The sequence below is a fragment of the Ceratotherium simum genome, chromosome 5 (assembly GCF_057802395.1).
Source record: "Ceratotherium simum simum isolate JZ-2026a chromosome 5, ASM5780239v1, whole genome shotgun sequence".
NCBI lineage: Eukaryota > Metazoa > Chordata > Mammalia > Perissodactyla > Rhinocerotidae > Ceratotherium > Ceratotherium simum.
In genome coordinates this window covers 39,906,519-39,922,455 of record NC_141904.1, presented here as the reverse complement: position 1 = coordinate 39,922,455, position 15,937 = coordinate 39,906,519, and the positions used below count along the sequence as shown (strand labels likewise).

Genomic DNA, 15,937 nt, shown 5'->3' with positions numbered 1-15,937 from the left:
AAATTTTTATTGGGCTCCTACTATGTGCTAGATGCCATTCCAGAAGCTGAGGAACCAGCAAAAAAAAAAAAAAAAAAAAACAAAACACAGACAAATCCCTGCTCTCATAGAGGCTGCTGAGCAGAACAGGGAAGACAGAACTTCATTGAGTAACTACATGTGTGATGAGTGCAAGGGCCGTGCCTGTTTTAATCCGATTTTCCAGTGAACAACACTTAATAAACCCACTGACAATGTAAATCATTAAGATTTTTTCAATGAATTAACAAGTGAAGAAAAGGGTGCTGATGCGAATATACATGGCAATCTGATCTAGCCCTGGGGGTAAGAAAGACGCCCCTGAAGAAGTGACATTTAAGCAAAGAGAGGGAGGTGTTGTGGGAGGACGGGAAAAGAGTAGAATAGGAACAAATTCCAGGATCAAGAGACTGTGGCACTTTAGAGCGACTCGCTGGAACAGCGAGATGGAGGTGGTGAATGGTATGAGATGAAAGCCAGAAAGGCTGGCAGGGCTATGAATATGCAGGAAATGCAAGCCCTGCTAAGTCCCCTAGTTGACCTTCTGACTTATCTCATTGACTGGAACTGAGTCACACAAGCCAACCACTAAAATAATCACCAGCAAGGGGAATGGGACCAACTCAATGAATTCACTTAGGGCTTACCTGAGTCATGGATGACAGAGATGGACAAGAGAACAAAAATCAGAGCTTTGCCGCGAAGGGAAAAGGACAAAAATGACTAGTGGTATCTACCAATTGTTAAGGATTTTAAGTGGAGAAAGGAGATGGTCAGATTTATTTAAAGCAGTTCTTTTTCCTCCCTCTCCTGTCTTCTCTGCTCACCTCTCCTCTCCCTCTTCTCTTGTTAACTATTGTCTCCCTTTCCACTCTCCCTCCTTCTCACTTTCTCTTCCTTTCTCCTCTCTCTCTTCTCTCTCCAGCCAGGAGACTTCCGAAGGTTGGAGCAATTTTCTTCCCACTGCTGAGGAATCCCGACCTGTCCACCCAGCTTGCTGACCATGGTGCAGACCTGACTCGGGTACATCATGTGTGCAGCAGGTGTGAGCTGGGCAGCTCAGGACCAAGGTGGGAGCAGCACACACAGAGCAGAGGCACCTTGCACACAGCAAACCTTCTCCAGCCAGCCCAGTGCTTACCTAACTATCAAACCCAGCTACCACCAGCCCCTCAGAGACTGCATTTCTAATATGAGACAAATACAGTTTATGGTCTTTCGGCTTTAAAAGACTTACCCCATGTCTTTTCCAATCTCATGCCTCAAAGCCTAGACTCTTTGCTGCGTTGCAGGTCCATCTTGGTAGTTTTAAACTTTAACACTCAGCGTTCAATCTTTGGTCTCTTAGTCATTATTATTATTATTATTTTGACACCGCTCATCCATGTTTCTGCTCTGGTTTCTGAATTTGTAGTTCATCCACTCTCCTGCTCTCACTTCCCCCAATTCTTCAAAACTGTTAGAGTGGACTGGATTTTCCACGCTCTCGTCTCTACTTGATATCTAATTGCTGACTCACTCCTAGGACCTCTGCTTCTTCTCCTATGTTGCCCCAAATTCTGCTACCTGCTGGTTAAGTGCCCCTCTTGGCTCAGTCCCATTTTGGTCCTACCTGGCTAAAGTCCTACAGTTTTTATTTTTTTTTTGAGAAGAAAACTACAGAACTTTGATACAAAAGCTTGAATACGTGAAAGAACAATATCATATTCCTGGATGCTAAGATTAAATGTAACAATGTTAATTCTCCCTAATTCATTTATAAGTTCACTTCAATAATCGTCAAAAGGCATTTTTTTTTTTTTTGGTGAGGAAGATCAGCCCTGTGCTAACATCTGTCAATCCTCTTCTTTCTTTTTTTTTTTGCTGAGGAAGACTGGCCCTGGGCTAACATCTGTGCCCATCTTCCTCCACTTTATATGGGACGCCGCCACAGCATGGCTAGCCAAGCGGTGCATCGGTGTGCGCCTGGGATCCGAACCGGTGAACCCCAGGCCACGCAGTGGAGCATGCACACTTAACCTCTTGCGCCACCAGGCCAGCCCCAAAAGGCATTTGTAATTGATAAACATAGATTTTTACCTGGAAGAATAACAGAAAATTATATATTTCTTCATATAAATACACACACAAACACACACACACACACTTTTAAGGTACAATGATGGAAACTCATTCTATCTAACCCACTTCTGGGAGCACATATGCTAATAACATCTAAGGTTTTCCCCTGCATTGCCTCCAAACTCGTTAACATTCAAATGTGCTGCCTCTTATAACTGACGAGCAGTCATTTTATTTAAAAATATCTCTTGTCTAGCAGTCCTGGATTCAGTCTTCCTCTCAAAATATCTATGAATAATAAGGAGTGGAGTGGGGAAGAAATGTTATAACACTGAATGCCAAGACTGGTAGCCATTCCAGAAGCTGATTGGAACTTCCATAAGACCTTTGGAGTGGAACTCAATTGATGACAGAAGCAAGTTGTGCTGCTGGATCACAGATAAGACTATGAGCCTAAAAGATGACTCCTCCTCCATGGTCTGTCCCCGGCTCAGAGATGCAGCATCTTCCCTGAGCAGAAAACTGGGCAGCCGTTTCTCGATACTATGGGCTCTACTTTCTGAGGTAGTCAAATTTACTTTTTCCTTCCCATACTATCCTCCTCCCCATCAATGCTTTTCTTTCTACATTTATGGGGAAACTGTGGTCCCTCAAGAAGAGGAAATGACAGGAAGTAGGGGCAAATTAGAGGTGGCACAAGTGTCTCCTGTGAGGCGAGGTCTCAGGAAACAAAACACAGTGGGTAGGAATGAAGAGAGAAAGACTGTGGGGTCTTGCATGAAGGAGAAAGTAGTTTTTCATGTACTTCTGGAGTTTAGAACGTTGAGGAAAAAAGCAGTGGTGACAGAAGCAAATCCTAACTCAACCCAGCAGACCAACACTGAATGAATGCCTCTTAGATACCAGAAGCTAGTGTAAGAGCCACGCATACTTACCTGCTCCTCCAACTGAGTATACCTGGAGACCCCTGGGGGGACACTGGACCCACACTGGGCCACTCATCTTTTCAGCTGGGAAACCTCAGGTCGGCACTGATTACTCCTTGTTATAGGGTAAGTAAATCGCTTGAGGCAGACACCATTGGTGCTATCATAGTCACTTCTGCCCTTTTCCTATGCAGCAGAGTCCTGACTTTTGTTCTGTTGTCCATCCCTACCCTATGTGATGCAGGTGAATTCTAATTGGCCCAAGTCTGTTTCTATTGTCCTTGCTAGTGATTCTCTTAGTGGCTCCCATGGGACTCAGTTCCAGCCAATGAAACAGGATGGAATATCTGCTAGGAAGCTTCTAGGAAGGTCTCTTTTCCTCTTAAAAGAAATGCACTAGGAAGGAAACCTCTTTCCTCACCTGGAAGGGTTTCTTGGAGTGGCTGCAGCCATCTGTGACCAGTAGGGGAAGTGGCTAATATTTCAATGATGGCAGAGCAGAAGGGTGGAAGAATCTAGATCTCTGACCATGGGATTAAGCTGCTGAATGATGAATCCAAGAACTTCCCTGTATCCAGACCTCTTATTATGTGAGTAAAATATACCTTTTGAGGTTGACTCAATTTGAGTTTCGTAAATTGAGATGTGCATTAGTTTACCATTGCTGTTGTAACAAATTACCACAAACTTCGTGGCTTTAAACAACACAATTTATCACATTGCAGTTCTGTAGGTATTATATCTGGTGGGCTTGGCTAGTTTTCTCTGCTCTGGATTTCACAAGGCCAAAATCAAGGAGTCAACAAGGACCTATTCTTTTCTTTCCTTTCAATTCCAGGCTTGCTTAGGTTATGGCCAAATTCAGTTCCTTGTGGTTGTAGGACTGAGTCCCTGTTTCCTTGGTGGTTGACAGCCAGGGGTCATTTTCAGTTTCTAGAGGTCACCTGCATTCCCTGACTTATGGGTCCTTCCTGCATCTTCAAATCCAGTAAGGATGGGTTGAGTCCTTCTCATACTTAATCTTCCCCTGACCTATCCTTCTGCCTCATCTCTCTTCTGACCTCTTCTGCTGCATCTCTCTGAGTCCAGTCAGATACATTTCACTGATTTTAAGGGCTCAGGTGATTAGATTTGGCCAGCCTAGAAATCTAGGCTATCTCCCTGTCACAGGGTCCATAATCTTAATCACATCTGCAAAGTCCCTTGTGCATGAAATCTGTATTAGTTTCCTATGGTTGCTGTAATAAATTACCACAAATTTGGTGGCTTAAAACAGCATAAATTTATTCTCTTGCAGTTCTGGAGATCACAAGTCCTAAAATCAAGATGTTGGCTGGGCTGCATTTCTTCTGGAGGCTCTAAGAGAGAATTGGTTTCCTTGTCTTCAGCTTTTAAATGCCAACTACATTCCCTGGCTTCTGGCCCTTCCTCCATCTTCAAGGCCAGTAGCATAACATCTTCAAATCTCTCTCTCTCTCTGACCTCTGCTTCTGTTGTCACATCTCCTTCTCTGACTCTGACCCTCCTGTCTTTCTCTTATAAGGAACCCTGTGATTACACTTGTCTCATCTGGATATTCAGGATAATCTCCCATCTCAAGATCCTTAACTTAACCATATCCACAGAGTCCCTTTTACCATGTAAGGTAACATATTCAAAGTTTTGGGGATGAGGACGTAGGGCTCTTATTCTACTTACCACAAGATGAAAGGATCAAGATTGTTACTATAAAACATTAAAAATATTGCAGGAAATATGTGCATATGTATTTCAGACATATTGAATGCGGTAGGTTGAAGGAAGACCTGGCCGTGATGTCTTAAGGAGAGAATCTCTTGGAGTGAAGAGATGATGTAATGAGATGCAAATAAAATATGCTGCGAAGGAAAGGGGGCCGATTGAGAAGAAAACTACAAGGAAATAAACACTAAATTAAAATCTATGTTAGAAGTAATGAAAGATTGAATTAAAACTTCAGGAAATTAAAATGAAGTGGGGCACTATCTTGAAATATTCTCTTAGGAGGAAGCGGAGACTGATAAAGTGGAAAGCAATAAAGAGATTAAAACTTATTATAAGGGAAATATCGTAAAACAGAGATGATCCAAGGAAAGAATTATTAAGTTCCTGAAGGAAGAAGCATTAAGATCAAAAGGCAAATGATAAACTGAGGAAAATGTTGGCCACATATGGTAGACCAGGTGCAAGTATTCTTAAAAGATAGAAAAATTTTTCAATAGTGTAAGAAAACAGGCCAAGTACCTAAACAGATTATTAATAAAAAAATGCAAATGTCCAATCACATACATGATAAAATTTCAACCTCACTAACTATTCAGGAAATGCAGATTAACATGAAATATTATTCATCTATCAAAATGACAGATATCAAAAAATATTAAAGTTCAGTTCTGGCAAGTACGTGATGCCCTGAATATTCTCATAAACAACTGGTGTGGGTACAAATTGGCACAATGCGTTTGGAGCAATTTGGCAGTTTGTATCAAGAACTGTAAAAATCTTTATCTGCTTTTCTATAAATTTTAAAGTATATCCTAAGGAAGTAATCAGAGTTATGGAGAAAGCTTTAGGTTTAAAGATGTTCATTGCAGTTATCGATAATAATTTAAAAAATAAAAACTCTGAATATCCAACAGTAGGGGAATACTTAAATACATTCTTGTACATCTAGATTAGGAGTTGGCAAACTTTTTCTGTAAAAGACCAAATAGTAAATATTTTAGGCTTTGCAAGCATATGGTCACTGTTGCAACGACTCAGCCCAGCTGTTGTCATGTGGAAGCAGCCACAGACAATACACATATGAATGAATATAGCTTTGTTCTAATAAACTTTCTTTAAAAAACAGGTCCAGATTTGACCCGTGGGTCACAGTTTCCCAACCTCAGATCTATATGATGAAATGTTACAAAACTGTTAAAAACTGTGTTTTGATCAACATTTAGTGACTCAGTTAAAAAAAAAGTTGGAAAACAAAATAGAATATGATATCAAAAAATGAATTAGAAGGACAGTTTGGTGGGAAATACACAAAAATGTTTAGGTTGATAATAGCTTGATGGCTGAATTACCTGTGCTCTTTATTTTCTTCTTTATAATTTTGGGGGGTATTTTCCAAATTTTCTCCACAATAAATGCATTTCAGTTTTATAATGTAAAAATAATTTATCCATTTTTCTTTAAAGCTTTGACAGAATACAACGAATCTGTGAAAATAGTTCTATAGGGATGACAGAACTATGGATGAATTTAAAGAAATATTTTTATGGTGTTTAAAGTTGATTTAATAAGAATATTTTTTAAATTTCAAAAATAAAGAAAGCATACTCTTGTGTCAATGCAAACTCTAGTTGTGTTCACAACAAAAGGGTAACTTAATTCTATTTGCAACAAGAGTTCTGTGAAAAAATAATATAATAATTGTGAGATAAATTAACCCCAGAGGCAGAAATGTGATTTAATCAAAGAGATGCACTGAATTTATTTTCAGAATCAAATTTCTTCTATTTCCCTGCTAATGACTATTTGTCTCTTTATATTTTTAGAGCTATAAATATCATGCTGACTATTTTCTGATGTTGACCAGGTAATTTTAGGTGGCATTGGTTACTGCAGATGAATTCCTCATTTGGGCTTTACTGTTAATGATGACGGCAGCAAGGGAAATGACCTTGCTAAGCACCCATGGTGGCCAGGCACTGTGTCGTTGTTTTACATGGGAGATGACATTTAACCCTCACCTCCACGTCAAGCGGGAGATGCTGCTATGCCGATTTTACAGATGGGAGCGTTGACATTCAGAGGTGACTTTGCCAAAAATCACACAGGATATGGATCTATTTCTTTATGACACTAGAATCCATGTTTTTGCTACTACATTACAGTACTCCCCTCAATTAACAGGTATGTTTTGAAATTTTACACCTAAAACAATTTCAGACACTTAGGCAGAGACAAATTTCAAAATTATTTCTCAAGAACAGATTTTTAAAATGTAAATTTTCTTTCAGGTGGCTGACATTTTTCAGAAATTGGTTGCCATGTTGATGACAAAGATTGAAAATAGAGAATTTGTGTAGGGGTAAAGAGACCTCAATGCCTACTGTCGACTCATATGTAATCGTAAATAAAAATGCCTTCAGTTGTCACCGAACTACTATAGGACTTAGAAGGGAGATAACGGAAATGAAAGTCATTCTCAAACTTTAGCTTTGATCAGAATACCCAGGGAGTTTGTAAAAGAGACTGACTCCCTGCCTTTACCCTGAAAGGTTCTGCTTCAGCAGGTCTGGGGTGGAGTCAGGAATCTGCATTTTCAACAAACTCCCAGGAGAATCTGATTCTTGTGGTTCGGAGGTCACATCTTGAGAAACACCCGGCTGGGCAAATATTGAGGGTTACTGCACTTTCCTAAAGAATTCTGGGAAAATCCATGTGGTTCCAGTTTCAGGCTCAAATGCTATATTGTGTCTTGAACATGGCTAATTGTTGTCTGCCTCACCGCCACACCAGCAGATTGTCAGTTCAACCATGAGAGGGGAGAACGCAGGTGAGAGCCCATTCCCAGAAAATATTTTTTTGGGGAATATGGCCAAGGAATTGGTAGGAGTCATTGAACAGATGTTCTGCTTCTGGAGATTGATCAACTCGAGAAAATTTTAATTTGCCTTCTGATCTCACTGATTTGTATTTCAATAACATAAAAACAATGTTAATCTCAAATGGGGAAGCACAAGATTATTCTGAGAAAAAGAATCAAACATTCTGGCAAAATTATTTAATAACACTTTGCCAATAAAGATGAACATCCTTCCCAAATTTATTTCATTCAAAAGACTTTCCCAAGTTTTTGGAACAGGAAGGATACATTTGGGTAAACTTGGAGAAGTTTGAAACATTGGCGTGGAATCCAGCTGGGAAAAGTGCCTGTTTGCTTTGTGGGATGTGTGTGGCATTAAGAGACGGGGTCTCAGTCTGAGGAGGATGATTCCATTGCCTGGAATCAAGAGTGACTCAGTAGGGTGCCCACGTGAGCAAGAATTTGTTTTCAAAGGGCCCTCTTGTCCTAGGATGCTTGCCTTTGTGACACTTGCCTTCCCTGGGGGCCAGACTATGTAAATGGTGCTTTACTGTTGAGCATTTGTTCTACATGGTCCAGGGCACGTGGCTCAGCGGAAGGCACTGGCTTGGAGCTTGCAGACTTATGTTCAAGTTTCAGCCTGGTTACTTTCCAGGTTTTTGCCCCCTTAAGCAAGGCATGTAATTTCTATCAGCCTTTGTTTCCTCATATAAATAGTGAATAATTAATTTATAAAATTCATAGGGCATGTGTGGAACCTCAAATAAGATGTAGGTATGTAAGCTTTACAAATATTATGTAATATATACATATAACACTGTTAAATAATGACTAATAATAACGATGAGGCAACAATTAGTATTGTGACAATGTCTAGGACAGTATTAACTTGCTCTTTCCTTCTCTGTGAACCAGAGGCTGGAGAAAAGGTTCTGTTTCACGGAGCAGACCCCAAAACAGGTCATCACAATCCAAAAAGGAATATCCATGAGAGTTTTGCATATATTTTTATGGGAGACAGAGTGGTCTGTGCAATCTGTCAGGAGTAGGGGGGATGGTGGGGTTCCCCAGGGGTGCTGTTAAGGGGAGTCCCTCAGACGCCACTGTTCTTTGTAGGCAGATGATGGCTTCTTCTATCTCTGGGGAGCACTTGGGCAAGCAATGTGTTGGGCAAACACCAGCTCCAGGGAGAATGAGCAACTTTGGGCAGAAAATGAAGGAGCAGAAGATCTTAAGAGAGGTGTATTTCATGTCAGCGCATTGATGGCTTTTGATCTCTTTCAACATATATTCTGTTCACAAGGAACCAAGGAAAGGAGAGGTTGTGTAATTTTCAAAATGCAGTCTGTCCTAAAGTGGTCATACCTTGTAAGCAATTTTTATAGGCGAGAAGAATGCCAATTTGAAGTAAAACTGTACAACTGGAGTGAAACCATAGAGCCCAATGACCCAATTCCCTAAGGTTATTAGAGATTTTAATAACCAAAAATCATTAGATGGCATACACCTCTGGGGGTACGTGCATTTATAGAAGCAGCAGCTACTACAATTAGATACAGCAATGGTAGGATGTGGTGGGGTATGTGTGTGTGTGTGTGTGCACGTGCAAGATTGAGGCCCAGGAAAGTCACAGCAACACCGTGTACTTTTACATTATTAAATTCAAAAGATAAGATTGACTATTTTTAATTTTGCTTCTTTTTAAATTTAGTTTTTAAAAATTTACACTATGAAAGTAATTTCAATGGAAAGGAAAAAAATCCCTTAAACCTTCTAATTTTTTCTTTTTTCTCTTATGTTTATATTAATTTTTCATTACCATTGAATCATTAATATTTAACTTATTCCTTCATTGTTTATAAACTGTCATCTGAGATGGTGACACAATATTTGAAGACCTCTGTCCTCTCTCCTAGGGCTGTCCTTACTTCTCCGGAGAAGATCTGATCAGGCCACATGTTCAGGGCTTTATCATCATCTAGTAAAGCTTCTCCTTTCTGGTTCCTCCTGGGGCATCATCAGGCCATCTTGTCTCCTATGCCAGTTTTGCCGCACTCTTTTCTGATCCACTGCTCTCCCATGGGTCATCTGGTGCTAGAGGATTCTGAGATGCAGACTGGCCCACGGTGGTGGTGGTAGCAGTGGTGAGGAGGCCTATTGGGCCCCTAGGTCATGTCTGGTTCACTATGTTTCCAATTATAAAAATGGCATCAGGCCCTACTTTCATCTCTCCCTTTGTGTTTACGTTGGGGGAGTGGTGACTGGGATCTGGGTCTGGATTCTAGTGTTCTTTCCATAAAATTATTGTAACACCATCAAAACTATCTTGCTTCCTAACACTAGCCACTAAAGTAATATTGTTGACTTAATTACTCCATTGTTATGGAATTGTTTCTAATTCTCATCACTATGAACACCACTGTGATGATTACCTTTTTTGCATAAAGTTTTCCCCTCTGTATTTTAGATTACTTTCTTGGCTATACTATAGAAAATGGAGTTACTGCATTCATGAACTCGAGCAATTTCATGGCTCTTAATACATGGCACCAAATAACTATCCAAAATGAATGGACCAATGGATCCTAGTATTTATGAAGATGCCAATTTCACTGATTTCCACCCTGACCTTTGTTAAAATATATAGGGAAAAATGATACTCAGAATTATCAGTCTCTCACTCTCACTAACTTTTATTTATTTGAATATAAAGAAAGGGGATGTTTAACACTTTTTAAAAAGCTGTTCCTCTATATTATAATTTTTCTTTAGATTTTTCTTTTAGAGATTGTTTTGAACAGCCATAAAGAAAAGGTGAATCATATTCTTTGAAGGTGCATTTGTTTATTTGAAAATAAGTCATTTGGAGCCATGTGAGGCATATAAAATGGTTGATCAAGTTAGGTAAAACAATTTTTTAAAATTACAAATCAGATACAATTATAAAGTAATGACTTATTTTTGGGGCTTAGAAACTATCTTTGAAGGCAATTCCATTCAAGTTGTCTTTTGGGTAACTCTATTGAACAGGGATAGTATTAAAATGCATTTCTTAGTTTGTACTTCTTTGTAGGGTGAGTCTCATCATTTTCAACTAGAGGCATTGATTGCCTCAGGAAATATTAGAATTGTTACACCAAGAATGCAGACAGAAAGAGAGGCAAGGTTTTGACTTTCAAAATTGGAAATTAGAGTTAATTATGAGACTTTATTAGGTGGGAAGAGAAATTTCTAATGTCTAATTTCCAAAATCATCCCTAAACACATTAAAAGCAAACTTGGAGGTCTAAGCATATTATTTTACTCTATAGTGAGGATGCAGGGTATGACATGAGGGGAGCTGCAGTCATAGAAGAAGGGGCAATAGGTAGCTCTCTCTTCTGGAAGAAGACAAAGACAGGCAGAGTAGGACAAAGCTGAGCTGTGCATGTCTTGTCTCTTTGTCCCTATCAGCATTCCAGGAGTGCGATGGGAAAGCATGATGCAAGGAGGTTGAAGACACACAGGTGCAGGGGGTTCACGCTTCACTTCTTAGGAAATGGACAGCATCATAGTGAACTCCACATTCAACATGGAACTGCAGCAAGATGGCTCCAGACACTTCTAGTTTAGATGTAGGGAGACATCCAGGGCATGGGCCTGAGATAGTCCCTGGTTATCTATGTCTTGCCTATGTTTTATGGAGTGAAGCAAAGGTGTTTTGGGTTCCAGTGAGCAGGCAGAAGCTAGAAGTCTGGACAAGGAGACCTAAGAAGAGTCTTTGTGACTGGAGTCAATTACAATGAACCATGGAACACAGCAGCAAGTAACAACAAAGTATTCCCAAGAGACTATGAAAAATTAACCAGGCGTTGGTGGAGACCAGCACAGGGCCCAAACTGGAGTAGCTGCTCATATCAGAGACCAGTGGTCCTTAGAGAAAAGTATGGGACCAGATGTTCTCGCCCTGCTGCCATGATGTTCTATACATTTCCTCTTGTGAACAGACACCGCCAAGTGAGCTTCCCTACATTTCGGTTTTGCATGTTTAGATCCTACTACACTAATATTATTGGAGTAAGTATATCTTTTCTCAAAATGAAAACTTTGAATGTGATCCCACTCATTTAAATTTATATGTATTGCTATGTTGTTAATATGACCGTGACTCTATTTTGGTCATACTTGGTATGTGTTTGTGTGCTTTACTCACCTGATTCTCTTTCAGTGTTATCTGCCCCTGTTCCTTACACCCAATGAAGGTTCTAACACATCTAAAAATCTTCTCATTTTGTTGTACTCTCTGAACAAAGTTGGCTGGAAAGAAGCCAATCCTGTCTCGAATTTTCCCCTGAAAGGAAAAAGGAGGCATGCATCCACATTGTAGCATTCATTGTAATTGTAGTTACCAAATGATTTTTTTTTTAAAGAAAGAAATACTTACTTTCCACCAGTCTTCATTGGAGTCTTCTAGAAGAGTAATCATGTCTCCTGGCCTAAAATGACGAGTGAATGAGTTGGGTGGGGAAGAAAAGGGGGGAAAAAAGAAAAAGATGGTACTTTAAATTAGAAGTAATAGTTTTCCATTTATACAAATAATCCTAAAATAAATAGAAATAAAATAAACATGACTTTTACCAGTTCTTCCCACCCATGAAAATAGCTTTGCTAGACATTGAAAGCAAGTGTGATTTCTCTGCTATATTTTTGAAACAATCTTTAGCTTTATTTTTATACATAGACGATCACTGTTGCATTGTAAAAAACTCCAAAATTTGGAAGTTGATAAGTTTCAAGGTGCAAGTCTCCCTTTATATTCTGCCCCACAATCCTGTTCCTACTGCCCATTGACCACTGTAAAAGGCTTCCTGTGTCTTCTTCTAGACCCTTTTCCATGCACTTACATTCATATGTAGAGATTACATGTATTTTGGATTTTTTCTTGTTTACTACTGACATCTAGAATTGTCATTATCTTCATCATTATCTATATCTTCTCAGTACCTTCTTGAAACCTAGTACAATTTTGCTTAGTTCCACGTTCCCTGCCTGCTACCTTTTTTGTTCTTATAATTTGGAATTCTGTTCTAGGCTCATGTATGTGTGTTTTTTACATCATTCATCAAGAATTACTTGGGTTTAACTGAAGACATACATGTTTTTTGTTGTTGGTACTATTGTTGATGTGGTGGTGATCTGCCACTTTTTGTTTGATTTTCACATCCATGTGTGCATGTAAGTGTGTGGATGTGCGTTTTAATTCTTTCTACTCAGCACTCACAGAGATTGTGCAATCTGAAGACTCATTATTTTTCATCTTGCAGAAATTTTGTCCACTATTTCTTTTATTGCTTTCTCCCATCAATTTACTCTGTTCTTTCTTTCTGGAACTTCTAGTCAACACATGTTGGACCTCCTGGATCAATTGTCCACACCTTTTCTCTTTCTTATACATTTCCCATCTTCTTTTTCTGCTCTGTTCTTAAAATTTTTCTGAACTTTATCTTCCTAATTGCTTATTTTGTGTTTAGGTTTGTGTCTTATATTGTTTATTATAATACTAAGAATTTTTAAGAAAAAAATTTAATTTCCAAGGGTTCTATATTATTTTCTGAAAATTTCCCTTCACATTTGCCACTTTCTGTTATGGATGCAACATTATAATGGATCTTTCTGAGGATATTATTATATTCTTAAAGCAATATTTCTTCCCTTTATTGAATGATTTGATTCTGCTAAGATTAGGTAGCCTGTTCTTTATCTCATTACTTCTCCTTCATATCAGGGGATTTTCTCCAACATCTGTGTTCCTTGGTTGTTTCTTTATATTAATGACTGAAAACAGAGTAGATGGGTGTGGATAGCTGGGTGAGTTTCTGTGCTATTGCATACATCTGTATCAGCAATGGGTCCTCTCCCAAGTGTGAGGGCTAATTTCAGGCTCTATTTAAGAGAGCAGAGTGTGTCAATTGATGCATCTCATTTTTAGGTGTTTGAAAGTACAGCAGGCAATCAGTCTGGGGCCTCCTACTACTACCCCCATGGCTAAAACAAGGAAGGCTTTCTTAACCCTGGTTAAGAGAGAGAGAAGGTCAGTTTATTTTCCTCCTAGAGCTGCTTTTTCCTTTCCCCCTGCTCTCTCCAAGGTCTGGAGGTCCAGAGCTATCTCAACACAATTCTTTTTCTTTCTCAGACCACTGTGCCCTCACAGCAGCCCTCCTTAGGCATGGGTTCCCTTTCTTTCAAGTACAGGTTATGGTTTCATTCTAGAGTCAAATACCATTGCTGCCTTATTGCTCATTATAAGCAGTAATGTGGTGTTATGAAGACAGTTGGGGCTCTGTATCAGTTACATATTCCCATGATAATGCTGTGTAACAGACAGCCACAAAACCTCAGTGGCTCGCTCATATGCCTGGGTGTTGGCTGGCTGTTGGCTGGGATGACTGGTGACTTTGCCTTATTCCATGTTTCTCATACCCCAGAAAGCTAGTTTGGATGTTCATGGCAATGCCAGAGGTTTAAGAGAAGCAAATGGAAACATGCAAAATACATAACGCCTCTAAGACTTAGGCCTAGAATTGACACATTGTCACTTCTGCCTCATTTTATTGGGCAAAGCAAGCCACAAGGCCAGTCCAGACTCAAGGGATGGGGTAATAGGTTCCACCTCTGTGGTAAGAGGAATTGCAAAGTCTCATGGCAAAGGTCCATGAATACAGGGAGAGGTGAAGAATTTGGGCCATTAATGCAATTAAGTCACTGGAGATACCCTCCTGCTTCTCAATGAATTTGCTGTGAGTTCAGTGTCTCTTTGAATGTGCTCCTACATCTAATGTTGTTTTTTCCTGAGCATTCTTTGGTCGCTGGTCATCTTCATTCTTCTCAACTCCATTCTATTTGCTGTAGTCTTTCGGGAAATTCCCAAGGTTATTGGGTCTCTGATAGCATTATGTCTTCTTTTCTAGTACCATTATGGACATATTCTTAAAAATATATATATTTTCTGACATTTTAAGGGATTGGAGCAAGAGGGAAGTAGATTCGTGTGCTCATTTAGCTATTCTGATCCAATCTCCTCTGCTGTCATTTTCAATTCTCAGTTAATATCTGTCTTTGTAGGGGATTCCAAATATAACAGTCTTGTTGCACCTGAAGCATTAAACACAACTGGCATTTTGGTATTTTAACAGTCACAGTTTCATGCTGATGCTACAGAAAGTGAGATGGCTGAAAATCACTCTTTTCCCAGGTGAGGGATTTAATTAAGCAGCAAGGATGAAAGTCGACATAGAAAAATCTTTCTACCTCCAGCAGATTTTATTTAACCTAATAACCTAAGAAACCATGTGTTAGTATCAAATACAATGACTTGGTTGATAGTTTGGTAGAAATTGTAAGTTGGGAATAAAGCTGGAGATTGGGGGAGGCACCTTTTCCTAAGGGTGAATCTGACCTCTATTTTTGTAGTCTATATGGAGACTCACTCTTTACCACGCCCAGAGATGGACAGTCCCTGGTGCATGACCCATGTTAAGCAAACCACACATGAGAATAAGGCATTCACGGGAATATAAGCTATAATTTTATGAGAAATTCCAGACATACTCCTGACAATGTGATGGGGATTCTGTCTTTTCCTGTAAAAGAGCTCTGCCAGGATCAGAAAATTGTTTGTTGAGTGAAGAGAATTACATTCATCCATTTATTTTTTGTTTTTTTGTTTTCTCACTTATTCAACAAATATTCCAGAATGCCAACCCTAAAAGAGCCATTTTACTAGGCACTGGGTATACTTCAGTGAATAAAGCCCTCATTGGAGCTAATATTCTAGTGAGAAAGACGGATAATAAACAAGCAGATATATAATAAAACATTAAATATACATATAACTAGTAATAAATATATAATGTGTACATATAACTAATAAATATACAATTGTAAATCATCTTAAGGCCTATGAAGGAAATAAAGAGGATGCAGTCATAAAGAATAAGTATTGATACTAGTCAAGTACTCATCATCTGGCAGAGACAGCTAACGCCTCTTTCTCACTGTAGGGAGGATCCTGCTCTAGAGCAGCACTTGAACCTAAGACAGCAGCTCTCTAACATGTGGGTCAGCAAACCCATGGCTTGTGGGATTTGTACTGCCCTCGTCCCCCTGCCTGGCATCACCGATGAAGCTCAGCTTCCTTTCCCCCGAGCCTGCACTCAGATTTAGAATCCTTTTCAACACCGGGCTCCAGGCAGTGGATCTGAGTAGGCATGCAAGATAAAACCACTCTGTGTAATATAACATTTTTTATTTTTTTAAAAAAACGTGTTTTGACCCAGTTTTGAAACCCTAGCTA

General features: G+C 39.4%; 1 protein-coding gene across 3 annotated transcripts in view; it reads right to left on the bottom strand.

Annotated features, from left to right (window-relative positions):
• The window catches only part of STAC (SH3 and cysteine rich domain), a 152,336-nt gene that overhangs the window by 7,721 nt on the left and 128,678 nt on the right, over positions 1–15,937 (bottom strand). For 2 of the 3 annotated variants that reach the window (XM_004419483.3, XM_087430688.1), the window contains exons 9-10: positions 12,029–12,080; positions 11,798–11,935 (exon numbers count right to left, since the gene is read on the bottom strand). In XM_004419483.3, the coding sequence (XP_004419540.1) occupies positions 11,798–11,935; positions 12,029–12,080 (190 nt within the window). The remainder of the gene's footprint in view (positions 1–11,797; positions 11,936–12,028; positions 12,081–15,937) is intronic. The other variant, XM_014790458.2, reaches the window with a different exon arrangement.